Source organism: Clavelina lepadiformis, chromosome 4 (assembly GCF_947623445.1).
Source record: "Clavelina lepadiformis chromosome 4, kaClaLepa1.1, whole genome shotgun sequence".
NCBI lineage: Eukaryota > Metazoa > Chordata > Ascidiacea > Aplousobranchia > Clavelinidae > Clavelina > Clavelina lepadiformis.
In genome coordinates this window covers 6,523,797-6,545,547 of record NC_135243.1, presented here as the reverse complement: position 1 = coordinate 6,545,547, position 21,751 = coordinate 6,523,797, and the positions used below count along the sequence as shown (strand labels likewise).

At 36.8% G+C, this 21,751-nt stretch overlaps 2 protein-coding genes across 6 annotated transcripts in view; one reads left to right on the top strand and one right to left on the bottom strand.

Annotated features, from left to right (window-relative positions):
* Positions 1-11,538, top strand: part of LOC143451296 (uncharacterized) — a 33,718-nt gene extending 22,180 nt beyond the window's left edge. For all 5 annotated transcript variants that reach the window (XM_076951744.1, XM_076951746.1, XM_076951743.1 and 2 more), the window contains 24 exons: positions 174-308; positions 590-705; positions 952-1,504; positions 1,775-2,158; positions 2,461-2,661; positions 3,211-3,398; positions 3,866-3,955; positions 4,189-4,342; positions 4,676-4,813; positions 5,027-5,151; positions 5,467-5,587; positions 5,719-5,854; positions 5,929-6,116; positions 6,406-6,498; positions 6,816-6,932; positions 7,327-7,452; positions 7,637-7,753; positions 8,029-8,136; positions 8,294-8,443; positions 8,737-8,805; positions 9,366-9,452; positions 9,778-9,970; positions 10,348-10,481; positions 10,612-11,538. In XM_076951744.1, the coding sequence (XP_076807859.1) occupies positions 174-308; positions 590-705; positions 952-1,504; positions 1,775-2,158; positions 2,461-2,661; positions 3,211-3,398; positions 3,866-3,955; positions 4,189-4,342; positions 4,676-4,813; positions 5,027-5,151; positions 5,467-5,587; positions 5,719-5,854; positions 5,929-6,116; positions 6,406-6,498; positions 6,816-6,932; positions 7,327-7,452; positions 7,637-7,753; positions 8,029-8,136; positions 8,294-8,443; positions 8,737-8,805; positions 9,366-9,452; positions 9,778-9,970; positions 10,348-10,481; positions 10,612-10,617 (3,729 nt within the window). In that variant the 3' untranslated portion in view covers positions 10,618-11,538. The remainder of the gene's footprint in view (positions 1-173; positions 309-589; positions 706-951; positions 1,505-1,774; positions 2,159-2,460; positions 2,662-3,210; positions 3,399-3,865; positions 3,956-4,188; positions 4,343-4,675; positions 4,814-5,026; positions 5,152-5,466; positions 5,588-5,718; positions 5,855-5,928; positions 6,117-6,405; positions 6,499-6,815; positions 6,933-7,326; positions 7,453-7,636; positions 7,754-8,028; positions 8,137-8,293; positions 8,444-8,736; positions 8,806-9,365; positions 9,453-9,777; positions 9,971-10,347; positions 10,482-10,611) is intronic.
* Positions 11,539-13,050: 1,512 nt separating this feature from the next.
* On the bottom strand, positions 13,051-18,330 carry LOC143451998 (galanin receptor type 1-like). Its single transcript, XM_076952798.1, has 4 exons — positions 17,836-18,330; positions 15,638-15,767; positions 15,328-15,555; positions 13,051-14,784 (listed from the first exon to the last, which is right to left on the bottom strand). The coding sequence occupies exons 1-4, from the start codon at positions 18,282-18,284 to the stop codon at positions 14,059-14,061; spliced, it is 1,533 nt and encodes a 510-aa protein (XP_076808913.1). The 5' UTR covers positions 18,285-18,330; the 3' UTR covers positions 13,051-14,058.
* Between the last annotated feature and the right edge of the window lie 3,421 nt (positions 18,331-21,751).

Here is a 21,751-nt window from a genome sequence, read left to right as displayed (position 1 = left end):
GAAATGTTTATACGTTTAATACATGCGGTTGGAATACCTGTGTGTGTGTATATATAGAGGTGAAGGTAGGGGACGGTAAACGGTGCTACATTGAGCTAAAAGGCGTAACACCTTGACATATCCTGTGATTTACAGCGTCAATGACGTCAACTTGAAACTCCAATATCTTTCAGGCGAAACTAACCGAACTAGAAGCAGACATGGGCGGCACTGGCCAGATGATAGCTGCCCGTCTTATGTCGTTAGAACCTTCTAGACGCGTCTCCGATCCGGCAGTTTCCTTGGACAAAGAGTCTGCAAGTCACAAGGTATAAGTGAGCATTATTTCGTGGTTGTGATTAGTTACGACTAAAGGCAGTTTACAACCGAAATAACTCGTTACGTTGCGAGCTGTGTCAATAACGCTTCAAACTAAACTGTGTACATTGTACAATGTACATGCCTTTACTATTACGTAAAGCGTTATGTGATATAGCCAAGCATATGCCTCATTTACTTACGCTTACTCTCGTTCACAGTTTGTTACCATGACTACCGTCTACATTTGTGTCAAATACTAGTCGAGTTACGTGTTATTTTTGATAATCAGATTCATCGTCTTGAACTTGAACTTGCCAGGAAGGAGAAGGAGTTGTTTTCAGCCGAGGAGAAGTTAAAGGAAGTGGAAATACGTGAAACCGAAGCAGAGGACGAATTCACAGCCAAGTAAATAACTTGTACTGCTTCAAAGTGGGCGAAACTTGACATTTTTGAGTAGTATTTTTGCGACTTTACCTGCCAATTTACACGGCTGTTACTAAATGGTGCGAGTGAGCCGCTTTAAACGTATTTCTAGTGAGTATTTCCCTGGACGTGTATTTGCTCTAATCAGGTATAACTGGTATTAACTAAAATGGTGAAATAATGTGTAACGGAAATGCCCGGCTCAGCATTCGAATTTTTGTTAACCAGGTTAAAAGAACTAAACGCGAATCAAGATACGGTGTCCAGTGAGTTCGAGAAAACAATCAGGAACCTAAAACTCGACTCTCAAGAACTTGAGGAAAAACTCGAGGCCACTCAGGATTGCTTACGTGAGTTGTACTCCCGAGCATCTCAACTCAATGACGTCCGCAGCGCCGACGGTTACGCCGCCAAGCTCCTGATCTCGGTCTTACACGACACCCTCAAGCTCTCCGAAGGGCACACTGATCTTTCAGAGACCCCAGAACGGTCCCCGTCTCCCGATAGGGGCGATACGAAGTGGGGCCGCGTCACAGACGCCGAGTCCCGCCAGCAAAATCAAAGGACCATGTCCAGATTAAAGCAACTGACCGAACGCTTGAAGAGCTCGGATGGACGTCTGGTCAGCCCGTCGGGCTCTCCGTTGTCCATATTAGGTCAGTCCGGCTCATCGTCCGTTAAGACCCCGTCGTCGGGGACCAGTAGGCCGGAAAACTTGCCCCTGGTCACGTCTGTTGCGTCCCTTGGTGAAGATAGCGCTGCGCAACTCTTTGCTAAACAGGTATTTCGCAGTGGTGTATGTGATGCTTTGACAAACTTATGCAGCTTTGCCACGAAAATGTCGCATTATAGGCGAATTATGTTCTTTTTGTTTTACCACACGATAATTAACACCATTAACTTTTATTAGTATTATTCATACATTATTTCTAATCGGGCTTCGGCAGACACAGTCTGCAAATTTTACCTATCTGTGACGTAAACTTGTCAATCATTGAAGTCTGAGCAGTAGCTTGCGAATTTTAACATCTGCGTTGTTGTTATCATTCAGATAAGCATGCAGGCTTTATTGCTTGCCGAGATGGCGGCCACGTTACGACGAAGCCAGTCAACCCCTGCCCTGGGCAGCGTTGGTCGCAGCCAACCCAATTTCAATCACAACAACCGCCAGTCTTCACCGCAACTCACGTCGGCAGAATTCTCGGACACAATCGCTCATCATACGACCAACGGCGGGTTACTCCAACACGTCGATACCCTGGCGCAGAAGTTGACCCTCGAAGGGATGCTCATGTGCGAACTTGCCCGGCTCAAGGATTCGTGGGGTTCGAATAGGGGTCGATCCTTATCTCAACGGGCCATGGGCCCCGGGGTGCCCAGTTCGGAACTATCGAGTTCCATGGTTGCCCACGCGCAAATCAGTTATGTTGTGCAGGTGAGTGGTCTTACTGCATGAACCTTCTTCATGTTTTTTTTATTCTATTTAGTAATTTTATGATATTCAGTAGTCACAAGTATGTGACATTGTAGGCAGCACCTATCATAATTGCCTTGATTTTGTGATCATGATAAAATTATGGTGCTGTTTAAGTTTGCTTTCAAATCAATTGCTGGTCCAATTATACATATTTAATTACAGTACACATTTGCTTACTGCCACAACGCTTTTACCCATTATATTTCATTAATATTAGTTTTAGTTTATAAATGAAACGAAATTATGTTGTTCGCATACAGGTGTACAACGAGCGCATATCGCGTCTGGCCTTAGAAGCGAGACAAGCGCGCCATCGTGCGGACGCGGCAATGCGCAAACTCCGCGAACTGGTGCAAGCTTGTAAGACGCAAGATTTGGAGGCGGTTTCAAATCTAGCCGTCCAAGTCGACACAGATTCCCTAGCGCCGCCTTACTCCGATATCCCACCCTGGGAACAACAGGTGAGTTTCGATAGAAGCCAATTTTCAAGATAAAAACGTTTTGGAATGATTTCCTTCACATTTGTGCTTATATACCAGTATTCGTTTTAAACAGAAATTTAACTGTAAAAACATGCACTAATGAGTAATGATGTGTGTAATGGTTTCATTGGTGATTTCGTGGCTTTAGTTTCTCATTTTCTTCATCGCATTATCACCATAACGATATTCGGGTTTTTTGTCAATAATCCTTTTTAAGTTTTCCTATTATTGTTGTTATAAGTTTAAGTGTCATCTCTGATAACCATTGATTTGTCTTCTTTTTGTTTTCAGTAAATTAAGCATTGTAAATTGTAATCAAAGTAATAGTAATTACCAAATTATAATTGATCAGTAATTAATAATTATCAAAGTAATTGTAACTAATTAACAATACTTTACAAAATACGTTCTTCTAAAGTTCAAAATGATATAACTTTCAACTGTATTTTCAAATACAGTAAATGTTGTTCAATTTTTTAATTGGTTGCAAATTATCAGTTAATAAACTGCTCAGAACTTCTCAACCAGGTGGACTATGGTACCTTGCACGGGGCACAGTCGGTATCGTCTCCTCCATCCTCCGAGGCAACCATCTTAGATCAAGAAGCAAATTTCTTCCAACACCTCGCGGACGATCTGAAGTGCATGTCCGCCGATGTCCAGTCACTCTCCAAGCTAGGTGTGCAACTGGTATTGGCCGATCATACCTTGCAGAAGTAAGTTTCAAGTTGGTTGTGTCTTGAGATTAATTTTAATTTAAATGACTGGATTCAGTAATTCTAGTCACAGTTAATTGTGCTTTAGAAGTATTTTTGGGGACCGAAATTTGCTCTTATTTTTCTCCAATGATCTTTTAAGATTTATACTTCCTCAACTACACATGATAATTAGCAGTTGGTCTATAAAAGTCGCAGCCGTTTTATTATTAATTTATTCTTAAGAAATTATTAGCAATGGAAGGAGCAAAACCTTGAAAAAAATTGGTATTAGTCCAGTCCATTAAATGCTAGTTATAGTTATGGTCCTGTGGTTTAACTGTAACTATGAGAGATGTCCGGTTTCTTCTGCCCTAGTCTTGTAATCGCATGACATTACGGTATATAATGTGGCAATAGATGCGATAATGTAGATGTAAATGTGAATTATATTTTTTGCAACGCTTGTCTTATGTTTGAATTATTAGGTTCTTGCAACCAAGCGAGATCGGCGAGCATGCTTCTACCGTGGCGAGAGAGGCAATCGTCCAAGCTGAGATCATTTATATTTCGCACAGGTAAGAATACTCGCGTTTTGGCATCATTTAGACATGTTCTCGTTGAACGAGTTGCATGTAAATGCGGTGACTTATGATTGGCAAAACGATGTAATTTCTTTTGTAACATTCAGTATTTGTCTTTCAGTGACCCGTATATGTTGTTTAAATTAACTAGGACATTTTCATGCATAAAATCAATCGGAAAAACTTACAAAATTTATCATTTAAACAAGTTTTTCGCGTTCATCCAGATTACGTCGAGACTACGACGAAGAACTTCGAAAAGCAAAGAACGCTGTGACCGAACAAGCCACACACTTCGAAGCTCTCAAGAAGAAATTGAAGCAAACCGATGAACACTGGTCTGGAAAACTTAAGCAACTCACAGAGGAACACAACGCAAAGGTGACGTCAGTGTTACGTCATTCTATACTGGTCATATTCTTTATTTTTTACGAATTTTGTTGCGTATGTGGCCCGACCTTGTATTTCCTATTGGGTTACGAAGTATGATAAAAATATTTTTGCTCTTAGTGGGTATTTTTTCCGTATTAGAATTAGTAATGTCGTTAACAATCATGTTTTACGTTTTTTTTTTTACTGTTTCTTTATTTGTTAATTTTTTGTTTTGAAAAATAGAGCAACATAAACGCTATTATAACAACCGCTAAATTCATCCTTGAATATTTGAAAGTGGCATAATTTTGATGAACAAACTGATGATCTTGCATCCCACAGGTGGTGAGGTTGATGCAGGAGGCGTCACGACTAGAAAAGACGAGAGCAGAGATGTCAAAAGATGTAGAGGAGCGTCTCACCCGGTTGTCAAGGAAGCACGAGCAAGAGTTAGCGACGTGCAACGCTAAACACGAACAGGTTGGAGTGAAAGCCATCAAATTTTGGAATTTTTGAAGAAATTGATAAATAATTGGTTAACTAATAGTATTTTTGATATTTATTGCAATGTTTTTTCTACAATTGTGTTTTTTTGTCATTTAAGTTTGTCATGATTTTATTTTATGACTTTATTATTAATTTATTAAATAGTTATTGTTTCACAAGTCATGTAAATAAATTTATTTCTACCAGGAATGCTCCACATTAAGAAAAGAACTTTCAAGCGCAAAGAACCAGCTGCAGACAAAAACCAAAGAATACATGAGCGAGGTGAAGAATCTCACTCAAAGATTGGATCAGATAAAAGTCAAGCACAGGTTAGAAACACTCACAGCGGTGGAAGATCTTCCATAAATTTGCCTTCCTATTTTTAAACCTGAACTTTTTAGTTACCTGGAAATACTCAAAATCATATTTGGATACTGAAGTTTTTACTTTAGCTTTTGTACGTTTTTCAGCAAAAGTATGTTTTTTTGTGTCTTTATGCATTTTCTTAATCTAAAGTTCTAAACCTTTCAGACTGATTTTGCGCTTCGTATTTTACATTTTCGTCTGCATTGTTTCAGCCTTTTCAATATGCTACCACCTTATTATTTCTCACATAGTTCACCTTAAATCATGTTTCAATGCAGGAGCGAAGGTGACGAAGCAAGGTCAGAATACAACAGAAAGGTCTCGAAAGCGAAATCAGAATGTGAGAGAGAGGTGAAAAAATTGAAGAAAGATCGCGAGAATGACGTCAAAAAGCTGAAGGTGATTGATCGAAAAATCAAGCTTAAAATTGACATTAACGTTAAAATTGAGATCGATTAAATCCTGCTTTACTTTGTATAAATTTGTACGTTGTATTTTTAATGGACTTTCATTGTCTCTTCAATTTTTAGGATGACTTTGTTAAGGAAATAAGCGAAGCTGAAAAGGAGTTCAAAGACAAACTGACATCGATTGAAGCTGCCAATAGGCAAGAAATAAGCGAGTTAAAGAAAAAACACCGAAATAATGTGAAAACAATGGAAGAAGGTTTGAGGCGTTGAAAACTTTTTGATGAAATTTTTTTTCAAATTTTTGATTCTTAATTTCTTCTTCATTAATAGACCACAAAGAAGCATTGAAGGTAGCGAAGCGTGACGGCAAAGACAAAGCGGCGTCAATTAAGCGTGACCTTGACGACTTGCTGCAGCAGGAAAGGGCCAAGCACCAGGTGGAACTGAAGGCCGCTCAAGACGATGCTGAAAAGAATGTTCGAGAACAAGTTCGTCAGAAAACAAACGAACTGAAGAAAGTGAGTCTTTTGTGAAATGTCTAGAGGTATATTCTGGCGTTTAGTAATCCAGTTTTCTTGTTTTTGCTGAGGCAAAGTCAAAACAGAAGTAGCTGCTAAACACTTAACTGCTACAGCACAATCATTTAAACACTTCGCTTGTCGAATGCGGACGTTATCCAGCTATTTGTATGCTGGTAATACAGCGCATGTTTTCACCCGACTTGTTTCATGATTGCCATCCGTAGTTAGCTTTAAGCCATTCTTATCACTTCTTCATTTACATTGTCTGCATGTGTGCTTGTCACAGGAACACGACAACGTTCTTAAGAACCGAGACAGGCTCCACAAGGAACAACTCGAAAGAGAAAAAGAAATTTGGACCAAAGAACTCAAACAACAAGTAAGACACTAAACTATCTCAATGATGAGATGCTTAACCGGTATTTTTGTGATGTATTACTTTCACTCATTGTAAATCAAAAAATATGGCAATTTTTTTTCTTGATACCAATTGTCAAAAACATATTTTATTCGTTATTTCAGTTTTTCCTCCTTGTTTTAATATTATTAAGTTTTTGAACATTCAAATGAAGTCTTATGTAAACGTAGTTTACAGATACTATTAGGTTACTATTATGTAAATTACAGTTACTATTATGTAAACGTAGTTCAGTCCACAATCCGTCAAAAGAATCTAACAAATATATTTTGTCACAGTGGGAAGCGGAAGCAGAAGAAGAAGCGAAAATTTGTCACAAGCGATCCGCATCTTTGACGTCAGAGAGCGACAGCAAAGACGCCTTAAAAGAGAGAATATCATCCTTGGAGGAGCAGGTAGATGATGGCATGATATGCGCTTTATGTAAATAATATGTCTGACTTTGCGTCGACAAAGTATGCGCACCAACACTATGATTTTAATACGCAGTAAATGACGTCGAAAGTCTGATTGTAATTTAACTATGACCTGATTTTGTCTATTTTGGAAATTTAGCGTGTGTTTGGTGAATAATATTGATACACTTCACGTTAGTTTTACTAAATTAATTTAAATTGATTAATAATAAATTCACTTTAATTTAACTTAAACCATGTCACTTTGATCGGTAATTCGCTGAATACCCATGTCCGCCCGTCACCGGGATTATTTGAAGCGATCTCGGTTCAAGCCAATAACATCGTGCATCAATTTAGCTAAAAATTGTTAACTCTTCATCAAATCCTCCAGCTCACCTCAGTCCAGGGGAAGCTAGAGAACGAGCAGCACGAGCACTCTTACCAGTACCAGCTGGATGAAATCCGGACTCTTTGTGATGAGAGTTTCGCTGCGATTGAGGAGAGCCACGCCAAGAAGGTACATCCATTGTAATGGCAAATCTTGTATCTGGTTTACCGCAGCAATGACAGATTTCTCCACATCTCATAGATCCTAAAGTTGTAGATTCAGTCATTTTCAGTCATTTCTGTCATTGTTGGAAAACAGAAGTAAAAATAAAACGGTCCTTATTCTAACCGTGAATATCTTTCACAAAACTTAGCTGGATGAGATGATGCTCGCCCACAAGAGGGAAGTTGAAAGATTGAAAGAGGAGCACACCAAAGAACTGGAGGAGAACAACGAAGACACGAGACGTGCGATCCTGTCCGTGCGAAAGGTAGAGATAATAATCTGTTTAAAAAAATTATAAAATATTATTAAAATTTAACTTATTATCATTAAATAAAAAATTATTAAAATTGATTATCTTGCGAAGATCTTCATTTTAGGTCGGAAAATTGGTGGTCCAACTTTTTTGTAACTTTCAAGAATTTTGTTGTGGTCATGCTTTTACTAAAGCAATAAACAACTCATGCAAATTTTCGTTCAAATTAAGTTCCTAGTAAATTAGATAATCAAATATTCCTTTAAACGTTACATTCTTATATTCAGCATCATAGCGAAGAAATGAAATCTATCCGGGGCCAACCAGATCATACCGGATATGACCGGTATTCGTCGCTTCGCAGAGAACAAGAGAAACTAAAACGAGAGATCGAGGTAATTCAAACAGAACCAAGCTTAAATCATCTACAAGTGGTCGTAGGAGCCAAATCTTGAGAATTACTACTTAATCAGGAAAACCGAAACCATCGCACAAACAATTATGTATCGCACTTAAGGTAGCTCTTGACTTCAAAAGTTTGGTTCTTTTCAGACACTTTCCGAGCATTACTCGAAAAAATGCGTTGAACTTGAGCATGCGCGTGAGAAAAACGAAAAATTGGACGAGCGACTTCGCGCACTGGAGCGTGACAACCGTCGTCTGCAAGCGAAACAGGATGCCTTGGATGAACAGAACTATGACGTGAGGACCCTTTGTTGTATCATTGTTGTTTTCGAGTTATGTCTATTTTCATGCCTGTTTGATATCTATAGTAATATGTATCATTGTATCACTTTTGTAGTTTCATACACATTTTACTAATTATTTTCTATTTGTTCCCCTTTAGACCTTTGCTTTTTATTTTCTTTACTGCCCCGTAATAGAATTTATTCTGCTGTTATCCGAAACATATATTTGTATTACTGGGATTTTAATTTCTTATGCTTTTCAGCTGCATGAGAATTTTAAAACTTTATATATTGCTCTATTTTTAGTCGCAAGTTAAAAAACTGAAAGTTTCAGACTCAGACGGAAAGAAATTGGGTGATTTCTATCAATTACAGGTGACCGTTGTTTTCAGTTTTTAACAACCTTTCGTAGAAAAAATAGCTAAAATAGAGAAAAAGTATTTCCATGTGGTCAGCATTGTTTTCTTTTTTGCCTTTTTCTACTCCAATTACATTTCCAGTACTTTATAACTAATTTTATACACTTTTTGTTTTTTCTCTGCCTTACCCATTTCTATAAATGCGCAAGAAACGCAATTTTAATTCCAATGCTCGTATCGGGCAACATTTCTCAAACGAACTGTTAGATTTCGTTCCATTGTGTATTTAAAGCTTTATTTTTAACATTATCAACCACCATTTTCTCCCAATCATACAATATGGAAATTATTTCTGGCTTTATTGTATCCGTTGTCTATCGTTCCATTTCTAGACCCACTTAATTCCTTGAATATCTTGTGTGTTCGAGCTCTATCGATTTCTCCTTTTTCTGGCGATATAGTATTTGCTATTTATTATCATCTAAATATATGGAACATTCGTTTATTTGCCCTTGTTGTGTCCAATTAAACATCGGTTATTATTACGTAATCAGCGTAGTTGTGCTTCAAATAAAGGTCATGTTGAGGGTCAGGGCTTCCGAAATAGATTACCTGAAACAAGAAGTGACGTCACTCAGCAAAGAATTGGAAGAAGGTTTACAGGTAAGTTTCTACGCGTAATGGTTTCCGCTGACCATGTACGATTTTTTTGCACAATAAGTTCTTCTATACTTGTACTTCGGTAAGAGCAATCAATAGAACGTAGGTCATCTTTGCCTTGCTTTCAGGAAATCTTAGTCCAATGTGTAGTGCGTTTCTTCCATCGTAATTTTGAAATATAGTCTTCAAAAATAACATGTTAATTGACAGCACACTTCTAAAAATTATCCTTCTCCGAAACAAACATTGCAATCATCGAGCCTATTTTAAGACCATTTTTTTTATAAATAACGGAATCGAAAACAACAAATTTGACCGTTGAACGCAGGAAAAGAAAGAATCGGTGCGGAAGCATCACACGCTTTTTGACGAACTCACTCTCTCGCGCTCCCGGGAAGGACTTGTGAGGAGGGAGGTTACCCGCTTAAAAGAGCAGCTTCGTCGAGCGGGTATTGTCAGTGATGAAGGAAGTGACAGCGACGAGGGCGTCGAAAGAAGTGAAGAGAAGGGCAAAGGATACGGTACAACTCTCCATGCGTTTATAAGAAACTTGAACTTTTTGAAATGATATTGTGTTGCAGGCTCCAAGTGCCGCTTAGTGTTTAAAGTTAAAGATTTACTATTAAGCATGCACCGTTTGTATGCTTAATAAACTAAACGAGAAATTTTTTTTTGAAGTGGAAAATGTATTCGTTTACAGCTAACGCTGAAAAAAACTATACATGTTAGCCAGATTACTAACATGAATAAAATCAACACACGTTTCATTTACAACTTAAATGATGAAATTACACAGTGCATGTATATTTCTTATACCCGAACAATTTAATTATGCCTGCCAGCAACTTTACATCAATAGTTTGTTTAAGTCAAACGTTTTGACGACTATTGCCCACAGATTTTCAAAAGTCCCGAAGTCAGCCGGACCTCCCTGCCAATACGCCAACACACAGACTGCCTTCCACGTCGTACGTGACGTCATCAAGTACGTCAGTGAAAAGGAGAAGTTCCGAAAAAGCGGGCAAAGACAAGGTGGGGTAACAAAGCATGGACAATGCACATGTTTAATTGGCGTATTATTTGTTGTCGTTAGTGTTTGTAATTAACGAAAGACAAGTTGTTAATTTGAATTTTTGGTCTTTAAACCACTTTTCATTTTTAGGTTTGATGATTGCTTCTGATTGGCTGTTGTCTCATCCCAAACTTTTGTGACTACATAATCAATATTTGCAGTATTGTTTAAGTTGAACACGTTTTTTGTTTCGTCATAGTAATTCTTAGTTACGACTGTCAGAATTTTCAGGGTTTTTTCAGTTATGTTTTCTTTTGACGCCAGTGTTGCCATTTCAAAAACGATAGAACTTTTCCGATTATAATTATCGGTTTACTTAGCTTGGATACGATTACACTTCCTGCTTTATTATTGTATAGTAGTGTGCATACTGCCCATTTAGTGGAAACAGAATTGTTAACTTCGTTCATAATCGACTAAATTATTCGTAAAGTTTTCCGGTGCTCGTAGAACACAAATATTACATATCTCATATATTTCTAATAAATAGTTATTGTCGTGCGTTTTCGTGACGTCACGCTCCATGTTGCAAATGTGACGTCAGAGCGCAGGCTATTGCTGCTTTCAGTGCCAACGTTTCATTGCGCCCTACAATGGTACAAGTTTTGTAGTTGGAAACTTACAGCCAACGGTGCCGCAGTAGCGTGGTGCTTTAAACTTACATTACTAAGACGCGTTTCACAAGTTGAGTTTTATATTCTGCTCATTTTGAGCGTGTGCGCTTTCTTGCTGGTGGTCTCGCACATTTCGTTTAGAAACAAAATTTCGTCTGCTTTTTCGCGTCGACGTCTTTATTGTTTTTTGTTCTTTACCAAGGTTCTTTTGTTTTTCTGTATATTGCTTTCTGTGTATAACGAACAGCCAGAGTATACTGTTACTAACGTGTCATTAGATTTAAATTTTACTTTCACTTTTCACAAAGACTTTGGATGCTTTTTCGTTTCGGTAGTTTTCACACTTCTTTGCCGCGCACTAAGCACCAATTTCCCGCGGAAATAAATTTATCCTCGTAGCGTTTCAGCCCTTATGCTCACTATAAGAACATCATAATCATAGCAATTTAAAACAATAAAGGTATTTTATTGTTTAAACACCACTGAATATTCCAACCTGATTGGTTGAAACTTCAAACCGACCGAAATTGCAGAGTTTCTTAATTTATCCAGACCTGAACTTGTTTTAAAACTTACGTCACTGAGTAATAGCTGAACCACCCGTAATCACTTGAAGTAAAGACCAGAATTAGGACTTAATGCTGACTTCTGATAACAGTCATGCAATTTTGTGCAAATCCTAGCGCGGCCAGGAACGCAAACAACTCGTCAATTGATTCAATAACAGAGGTACTTATCTTTTCGTAATGAGGCCTCCACAGTTTCAAAAACGATTGCGTATCTCAAATCCAACTTATTTAGAAGTTGGAATATCATTGCAAAATTTAACTACCACCGTTATGCATTAAATAGTTAACGAAGTACTTATTTCACTGGACGTATGTACATGTATCACGTAGCCTGTTGTTAAAGATGATTTAGGGTTTTAGTTGATTCAGATTAGACTGTAGATTTGGGTAGCTTGCGTTGCGTTATAACATTTAAGTTAGATTAACAAGAAAATGAAAAAATAGTTCGAACGACAATAATTTCCGGCGAAATATTGGCAGCCTATGGTTTAACCGTTAGACAGCAAATTAAGAGTAGGCTATTGATGTCAACAGGTTAAAAGCAAGCATTTTTTGTAGTAACGCTATGTAATGCATTGCAGAGATACTATGGCCTGGCTTAACGCGAAAAATTATTTTTATTTGAAGGTTGCCAGTGGGATGAAATTTTCAAGTAAAATTCGTAATTAAGTTATTCGAACTCCAATTTTGAATCAAAGTTGCAATGGGAATACGACACAACTTTTTATAATCGATAAGATTGAAAATTTAGCTGTATTAAAACGTCATATCCGTGTAGGCTACAGAAAGAAGCGAGAACTAAATGTTGCAAATGTGATTAGAATTGAGCCTGCAATAAATAAATAAGCTTATATGATTTTTAAAAATATCTCTGGAAGTGTAAATAAAAGAGTCAAGATTTTTTATTATGGCTTGGGATTTGTGAGCTACAAGGATCTTGACTTTCTAAGAGGCCCCTAAAAAGATTAATTCTAAAATTATATTAATTTACCCTACTTCTTATACTAGCCTTGCCGGTATACTATAGCTTGTCGATCAAATAGTATTAGGCTCAATGCCATGATTTAAATGGTTTATGCTATTACACACTGATATTTACGCAAAAGTAGCCAAATGCATTGTTACAGTTTAGTCTTTCTCGGTTGTAATTACAACAACTTCTTTCGGGTGTCGTTAACAAGCATTTCCTACAAAAACAGTCAATTTGCAATTACATTTCTGCTTAATCCGGTTCCGGTTACAAATGCGTACTATGCCAGCTATGGTATAGTCAAAATACCATAATATATTTCCGTTGCTGTTTGCTGAGAAATTGGATATCTCATACAAGGATCAAGATAAATATATTGTCACAGGTAAAATTAGAAAGCCCGGATAATATTAAACTGCAGTTTGTGCAAAGTTATACCACGTGTGCCTAAAACCGTTATCTTAATGTTTTATATGGCTAGGGCTAGGCATACAGAGATTTCGCTTTCAACGTGTCGTCGTTTTGTACCAAAGGTGGTTTGGGAGAAAACATTTAGCTTTACGAGAAAAATATGCAATAGCTTAGGGTTGACCAAGACTTCAGTAATTGTTTAAAATTCAATTTATGACAAAATGCATGAAGCTAAATGTTGTTGCTTGAACAAATATAAATTCATTACAAAACTAAACAATATAGAACAATATACCATACAAACTAGTATGGACAGGAAACAACAGTTGTACAACGAAATTTTTTGGAAGAAAACTTACAACTCTAACATAATGGTTTCAAGATAGAAAACAAGTGTAAATCGATCACAATTTTATGAAAAATATACAGTATATACAAACAAATCAGAATTTCTGCATGCTGACCGCAAAATAGGATTAGTGTTAGTCAGTTTGATCTTATAGAATACAGTTGGTCAAACAAGAGGCATAAACATACGCATACGCGTTGCAAACCAAGTGATGATCTGCAGACTTTCAAGTCATGGACAACGTTCAGTTGATAATTGAACAACAAAAACAACTAAGAACATTAAAAAATGGCTTGGACCGTATTTTAACACAAACAGTGAATTGTGACGTCGCATAGCATATTTTTCTGAGAGTGAAGACTGCGTATAAAGCAATGATTCTTAAACCAGCTCACTGTGCAGAACCCTAGAATTTTCATGCACGCATTCGTCAAACTCTTCAATAAAATTTACAAACTTACGTCACATTCACAGCATGTTTGTGTCCTGATTTCCGTTTAACCTCAAACACTGGTTCACAAAATCCCTTGGCTCTGTCGCACCTAATTTAAAAGCCGATGCTTTAATCAAGCCTTGGGTGAAAATCATGTGATATCTTTAATGAAAAATCAACGTTGGCAAGTTTTACAGTGCAACGTCATAAGTTGTCCTATTTTTTCTGTCATCGGTCAAAGTTACGGTTTGTCTACAAAATTCTTTTCTACTTTCATCATTTTGCAGAAGATGACTGCCTCCGAATCCATCTTCCTCGTCCGAAACGAGGGAGTTTACTAAAAATGGTGAAAAGTCTTGAGAAATAGATACCCTTTTGTCACTGGTGCTTCTGTGGCAACTGGAAGGCGAAGGCTTTGATCCACAACTTTTGAATAATGACGTTTCTTCCTTTTTCTTCTTGTCATCCATGATCGGAGTCAGACGGATAAACGTAGTACTACTTTCATCATAGTTTGGCTTTCGTTTGCTTTTTTTTCCTTCTTTTTTAAAAGATCCGGAAACCATGGGTTCACTGAGGTCATTCTTGCTTCCTCTTCTCTCCTGCTCGACGTGGAGTTGTCTATTAAAAGACGACGCCATTTGTCTCCGAAAGGATGAGAAAACGTTTCTAGAGCATTTCTTAGCGTTGACAACCGCTGCGTTTATGCCCTTGCAGGAGAAAACTTTTTTAAAATCGTTTCGAAAACGCTGGGACACAAAAGCATAGATGACGGGATTAACGCAGGAGTTGGCGTAGGCCGAGCAGTGTGCGGTGATCTGAAGAATCAGGGTGCCGTAGCTCCAGACATAGACACCAAAATTTATCCAAATGACACTCAAATGGTGAGGAAACCAAAGGAGAACGAAGACGACAACCTTTGAAGAAACACATAGATTTAATCCAAATTGAGTTTAACCTGATACATATTACAATACTTGCACACCGTCTCATTTATTAGTAATGCGCTCGTTGACTCTTTCACTGAAAGTAAATCGTACCAAAGAGCGTGGTAAGAAATGGCAACGAGAACAAAGAAAAAATAGGTAGAAGTACATAACATTGTGTAGTTCTAGCATATTTGCAGATAAAGTCGGTATATGGAGTAATAGGTATTAGAATGGGGTGTTAAATTAATACACGTACGTTGAGTAAACTCTTGACAAAAATAATCGAAAGTTTCTCTGGAAGTTTATAGCGACACTTAATACTCAACTACAGTTGTCAAAGTTTACTTACATTTTAACATAAACTCTCTGGCTTACACAAAAATGTTGTCCATGGAGTACGTTACCATGACGTTATATTTCAATGAACACTTCAGACCGTGTAAGAATGTGAGTTGTCATTGATAAGCTTTGTAGAGTTTAGACAAGGTGAAAAATCTACGACAAGTTATCAAGCACTACAAAACAACTTACCACCGTCGTAACTAGTCTGCCGACGTGTTTTATTCCTCTGTCGCTGTTCCTATTGGCCAATGAACTGTTCTTTGCTTTTCTGCGCAAGACGTACATGACGCCCACATAACAACTGCTGATGATAAGGAGAGGGATGACGTAACCCAAAATAAAAATCGCCATTTGATAACCCTTGTAATAAAGGTTTCCACTGTCGGCGATGCATAGATTGTAGCCTCTGAACTGAAACTGCGAATTAGTTAAAATCAAAAGTTGTAACGCGTTGATATGTTATATCTGTTTGCCCATAAATATAGCCGTCTTTACTAACATATGTTCTAGTTCTCCACGATGTAATCCCGATCGCGGCTGCAGATATCCAAATAATTGCGATACCCCAATTTGCTTTGGTTCTCGCTCTTTTGCTTTTGTATGTCGTTGCGTAAAGAACGGCGGAAATTCTACGAAGAAAAAAGTTAAAGTATTAAACATCAATTGTAAAATCGAACTATAAAAATGCGTAAAAAATGTAAAAAAATGTAAATTGTAAAAAAATGCGTAATTTGTAAAAAATTCGCAATTGAGCGATAGAATAATCAACCTTTGCAGTTAAAGTGAAATAATTTATGAAAAGTATTTTTATATCGTTGTATTACGTGATACGAGTGCGCGAGTTTTGATATGTGCCCTGTTTATATTTTGTCATTAAGTGTACTTATGTATGTTTAGTAAGTTTACCACAGCTCTATTGCGCTATTTCAAATAGCGCTGAAAAACACAGTTATAGGCCCAGCATCATGCAAAATCAGTATCATTGTATAGTTATGATAGAATAAGCGTCCTGTATCTTGAGCTGGAAAAATGGAAAACCTAAATAAAAATCAACGTAATCAAAACTGGCATTATTGATAGGCTTTATAGACCTAACGCACACACCCATATTTGCTACCGGAAATTGTCATAAAATTTGAACTTAGGAATTAAGCGGCAAATGTAAAAAGCTTAACGGGCGGCACAGAAGTCTGATGTATAGGTAGGACTGTACTAAATTCAACTGCAAAGGACTTGTCGGTCTGTTGTTTAATCGGTTTGTCTATCATGATGACTTTCCTGAAATCGATTGTGCGGATTAAGCCTACGCATTGTTGCTGCTATTTCAAAGATGAAAGGCGGTTTGGTGTGGTAGTGAATTTAATGCGTTGCAAAATTGCTGCGTTTACAATAAAACGTAAGGGACCAATACACAATTTCCAATTTTTGTTTGAAAAACGTCCTCCAATTATAGAAAAGCCATTATTTTAAAAGATGTTAACATGCAGTGATTTATCTGCATTGTAGTTATGCAAGATGCTTGATTCCAGCATTGTTGAAAACAATCTATGCATTTTAACTCGTCATCACATTTACGTAAAAAAACTCAGTTATAAAAGGTATAGGCTGCCATCATAACTGGTTATAATTCATGAAATCGCTTCCTACAGAAAAATGAAGCAATGAACCATCGCATTACACAGGACTTTGAACTGCACATTCAACAATTTAATTATGCATGAAAGTCATATACACAGAAAGGACATTCCTATAAACTTGACAGCCTAAATTTTAGGTGACGTTTCATGTTTATGAACCAAGTCGATATCGGGTACCCATTTACGACAAATAAAAATGAATCTAGATATATATTAGACAGTGCGTGGTTAGCTAACTTCTGCTGACTGAGGACCTCAGTTTGTTTTATGATGACGTTGCTTGCAATTTTGCAACGAGAGTTTTTAATTGACCGAGTTGTCTTGCAGTATTAACATAAAATCAATGTCATAACTTTAATGATAAAAAGATTTCGACCCAATGAATAATTCAATCGCCTTCAGTTATATTTGAACAATTTTTGAAATTCCTTTCCAAGCTTGACTTTAATTTCACTTTTTAACTAATTGAGTTGAGTTATAAAGGCCAAAAATTTTAATAGTTTTACTATAATTTGCATTTTTTTCTGGCTTTTTTTTGCAATACTTTATAAAAAGTGTACTTTATGTATATACAGTCGTTGATGTTTTTGCAACAACAAATCTGTCAAGCACATTAGTGTTGGACAGTTCCGTATATACGTGACAACTCGATAAAAGTTGCATGAACATTCGTTCAGAGTATTTACACAGCGATTGACATAAGTTTAATAACTACAGTATAATGATGACAATCAATTGCTGCAATTGCGCAAAAAATGGCGATTTTAATGTACATTGTGGCATGTATTTTTAGTGTATACCGTTTTGCTACAGTTTTATATGTATAAAATCGTACCGGTATTACATTTTCTCTTAAGGTTTTATAAACAATAAATTTATTTTGGCTATAATTAACTGTACTATGTTTTTCATATAATCATACATTCAAATATTTTAAAGTAATTTTCCTGTATGTAGTTACATTTTGCAGAAACATCGTTTGATTATGTCATGTACTTCTCAAACTCATTTACATCTGTCTTAAATTATTGCAGACAAACGTTTTTTTACTGCAACTCACCTGTCAAACGAAAGAGCCACCAATGTGTAAACGCTGGCAAGCATGCTGATTTTCTGGCAGACCTCGGTAAATGTACACATAAAGGCTCCAAAAGGCCAATAGTCCATGCTGTAGACGGTAGCTTCAAACGGTACGCAGAAAATGAGAAAAAATAGGTCTGATATTGCCAAATTTAGCAAAAATTTGTTTGAGTTGTTGAGTCCCTGGGGTTGTGGATAGTATATCTTCAACATCACCGTAATAACCATGAAATTCCCCACTGACCCCACGATGAAGAAAAGGGTAAAAAGGACGGGGACCAAAATGGCTGCGGTGTGGATGGGTGATATATCTCCTTCATCAAATTGTCTTCCGGTGCTGTTATCTTGCTGAACATTGCCATCAGTTGAGTTTGCGAAGGAACCGGTAACGCTAGAAAAAATGTATTGAGCCGGTGTGGTGTTGACCATTTTCAATAACAATTTACTTTGCAGATGCCTAACTGTTCACATTCAGAATTCTAGAAAAAGCACAAAGATATAAGTCTGTATACGAAACACGTTTAACATAGTTTCAGAGCAAGCGCACTTCTATTATTTCACTAATGCGCATGTTTTGAGTAGTTTTGTTTTTTTGAAGTAACGTTTGACGACATTTAACGCACGAGAACAGAAAAGGCTTTTGTACCTTACAGTAATGAGGTAAAAAAGAAAAACGTTGAATTTGAAATCAGTTTTGTCCATGAATTTAAAATCACGTTGCGACACTTTATTTTTTTAAGTAAAGCAGGAGAAATGCATTCTACGGCCTATTGTGAAAAGCGGAAGACTAAGCTCCTGCTTTGCTTGCCCAAACAACAAAAATGCCGACATTAAATTGTAAAAAATATATGAGTTTAGTCTGCGGAGACTGCAAAGGGAAAACAATAAAATCTTGTTGTAAACATAGTAGCCCACACAGTAAAAAGTTTTTATTCGTTAAGTTTGAAGGTGAAACCATAACATAAAAATAATTATATTGTCAAAACCACTTAACACTGGCTTGGCCTTTATATCAACTTACCAAGCTCGTAGCGCCAAACCTGGGAAAGCTTCTATTTAACGCAAAGCAACACGATTTAAACCTTTTGGCTTTCTCGTTCTTTCGCTAATATAAGGTCAGCCTAAGTCAATACAGCAATTATGAACTGCGAACAGGCTTTTTCAGTTACGATCCTTTATGCATTATTGACGGCGGCAGAATTTGTTACATGTCATTTGGCCAGCAAAGCACGACATGAGTTTGAATAAAACATAAGACACCTTCATCATGCAACCTCAGTTGACGGTAGAAAACTACAAGCAAAATACGGCTGAAAAACTTGCCTTAACCTATTACGGTGATGGATAAGACCTGACCAAAAATGAAAGGATGAACCTTGATAATCTTGGTAAATGAATTAAAACCTTTGTTTTAAGTTAGTGGAGGCGAAAGCACTAAAAGCTTAAAAAAAAGTTTTAAAGTCGAGTTTATTTAAGAAATATTCCGCTAATGAAAATCACTGATCTGTCAGATACGTCACAGTTCAAGTGAGTCTACAACACAATAAAAATTTTACTTCACTCTCGGTCAACGTAATTTGTTCGAAAAGCGTAATTGTGCATGACTTACATAGCACACAAGCACATATAGGCATGTGACACTTTCATGAATAAAAATCGTTACAAAAATTACGGAACGCGTCGATAATAATTAACTGAACACGACAATAATAACTGTGTATCGCGGTCCGCTTAAAAACGTTAACTCAACTTGACATGGCGGACTTCTGGAGCTGGCCCCATGAACTCCATGTTGGGAGACTCTGGTAAAAGCAGTAGATGGACAGCATAAATAATCGATAATAATAATTCCATCAATGGTTGTATTATATTTAAATTTATATATAGTGACTTAGTAATTTTATCGTTGAAATTTGGCATATATGCCCGATAACGTGATAACAAAAACTATAGGCTTTAAATAGCCTATACATCTTTTTATACGTTGACATAAATTGGTCAACACTTTTAATTGTTCTAAAGTTTTTCTTTTATTTGACTTGAATTTGGAGCCTATAATAAAAAAGAGTTATTTAAAACTCTTGAAAATGATTGTATTAACACAACTAAATTGTGGACGCTTGTAAATTTTTAGTCTATAAGAAAATCATCAGAAAATCTCTTCAACGCTTTTAAATTTAAGAATTTCAAAACAAAAACAGTTGTAATTTACTTAGTATATATTGTAGTCATCCATAAACTACAAAACAAAAGGTTACAAGGCACAGCAGCTGGTAATACGTATTCGACCTGTAAATTTGTTAATGAATCTCAAAGCCGATTATGTAAAAACTTGTTAACTGGAAGTGGAAAAGATCCATCCAATGCATTGAGTTATTAAAAGTTGACTGTTTCAAAGTTCCCATGAATACATAGATGCTGTGAAGTTTGGAATTCAGTCACGAATATTTTTCGGTTCAGCAAAGCTTCCACTGTATATGAAAACTTTCAGCTGACTTTCTTGACACAAGTTCATCAAGCACAATTATCACAAGCGAAGAAAACGTGACAAAACTCATATACGCTGCTATTACTCAATATCGGTATTGATTTAATCTTGAACAAGTTTCTAAGCTATCACACGTAGTGATTGCTTTATATTCAAAATACTTTTGACCTAGTCGGACTGCAATTAACTGCCAAGCTTGATCGGTTGCTCCCTTTTCAACCTTTGATATCGGATTAATCGGAATGCAATCCACAATAAATAGGCCTATGCTGTACCTTTGGGTATACCTACACTCTGGCGCTTTTCACTTGCATGATAAATGACTACGGTCATATTTTGCGATCTCCTTGATATAAAGCAAAGGCAGAGAACAAAGCAGGATTTATTCGATAAGCGAGAAGTTTATGACCCTTTGAGGTGATTTACCATTATGACCAGATTTTGCTTTACTTAGAGCAAATAAATGCCACGACCGCAAATGCCGAATGTAAAGGTCAAACGAAGGAATAATGAAGGGGCCGTATTGTATATGTTTCTTTCGATAATCCTTATCACAACACTTTTACCGAACTTTTGCAAAATTTCACAAAAGCAAATAACGTCAGAAATAAAATTGTTAAAAAAGCAACGATTTACAATCTCTCCCACGATGTCCGACAGCCTCTGATTTATGCGCAGTAGCCCTTGGTACACCTTGTGCGGACTTCCAGGAATTCTTTCACTAAGTTCTTTGAAAACTCAATATCGTTTTGGAACGCCTGTTGCTGTTTCAGTAGCTTGTTATTCCGATCAGCCTACCTTTCGTACACTGGCCTCTGATTACGGGAAAGCTTCAAATACTATGTAGATGTCTTATCAGGGCAAACACAGTAGTATTGACTTTACGCGTCTTTTAGGCTTGCTTCACAAATTAGTCTTAGCCCGATCATGTAAACGGCAAAGAAAAATTTTATTTTATTTTATCAGTAGCCGTGCGAGAACAGCTACGCTCTATTGTTCAAGAATTGGGGTTTGCTTAATGACGCAAGACTTATTCTAGTTCTTCTTATACCAAAAAAGAATGATTCATGAAAACCCGAACTATTTCTTTCAATAAATATCTTTCTTTCTCTATTTATTGGTGTGTTTTGGCGACATTTACATGGCAACTAAAAGCGCATTTATCATTCTGTCAAATTTCATTAACCTGTTTACGACAATATTTTGATGGATTGGTAATCTGTTTTTAAGAGCTTTACAAACCATTAGGAGAGTTTTCTTCGCTTTCCTTATTTGGTTAATAGTCTCCATCTAGAAAACATACGATTATGTAGCAGGTCTACTACAAAAGCTTTAACAATGTTAAGCTTTCTGCCGTACAATACTGTAATTTTGCAAACTTGTGTAACAGAGAGTTAAAATATCATAT

What these genes read in the sequence shown, in the direction of transcription:
- LOC143451998 (XM_076952798.1), bottom strand. Translation starts at nt 18,284, where the DNA reads ATGGTCAACACCACACCGGCTCAATACATTTTTTCTAGCGTTACCGGT. An exon ending in GTGGCTCTTTCGTTTGACAG is followed by an intron (nt 15,768 to 17,835) that starts GTGAGTTGCAGT and finishes TTTTCTTCGTAG; the next exon opens with AATTTCCGCCGTTCTTTACG. An exon ending in CGTGGAGAACTAGAACATAT is followed by an intron (nt 15,556 to 15,637) that starts GTTAGTAAAGAC and finishes ACTAATTCGCAG; the next exon opens with TTTCAGTTCAGAGGCTACAA.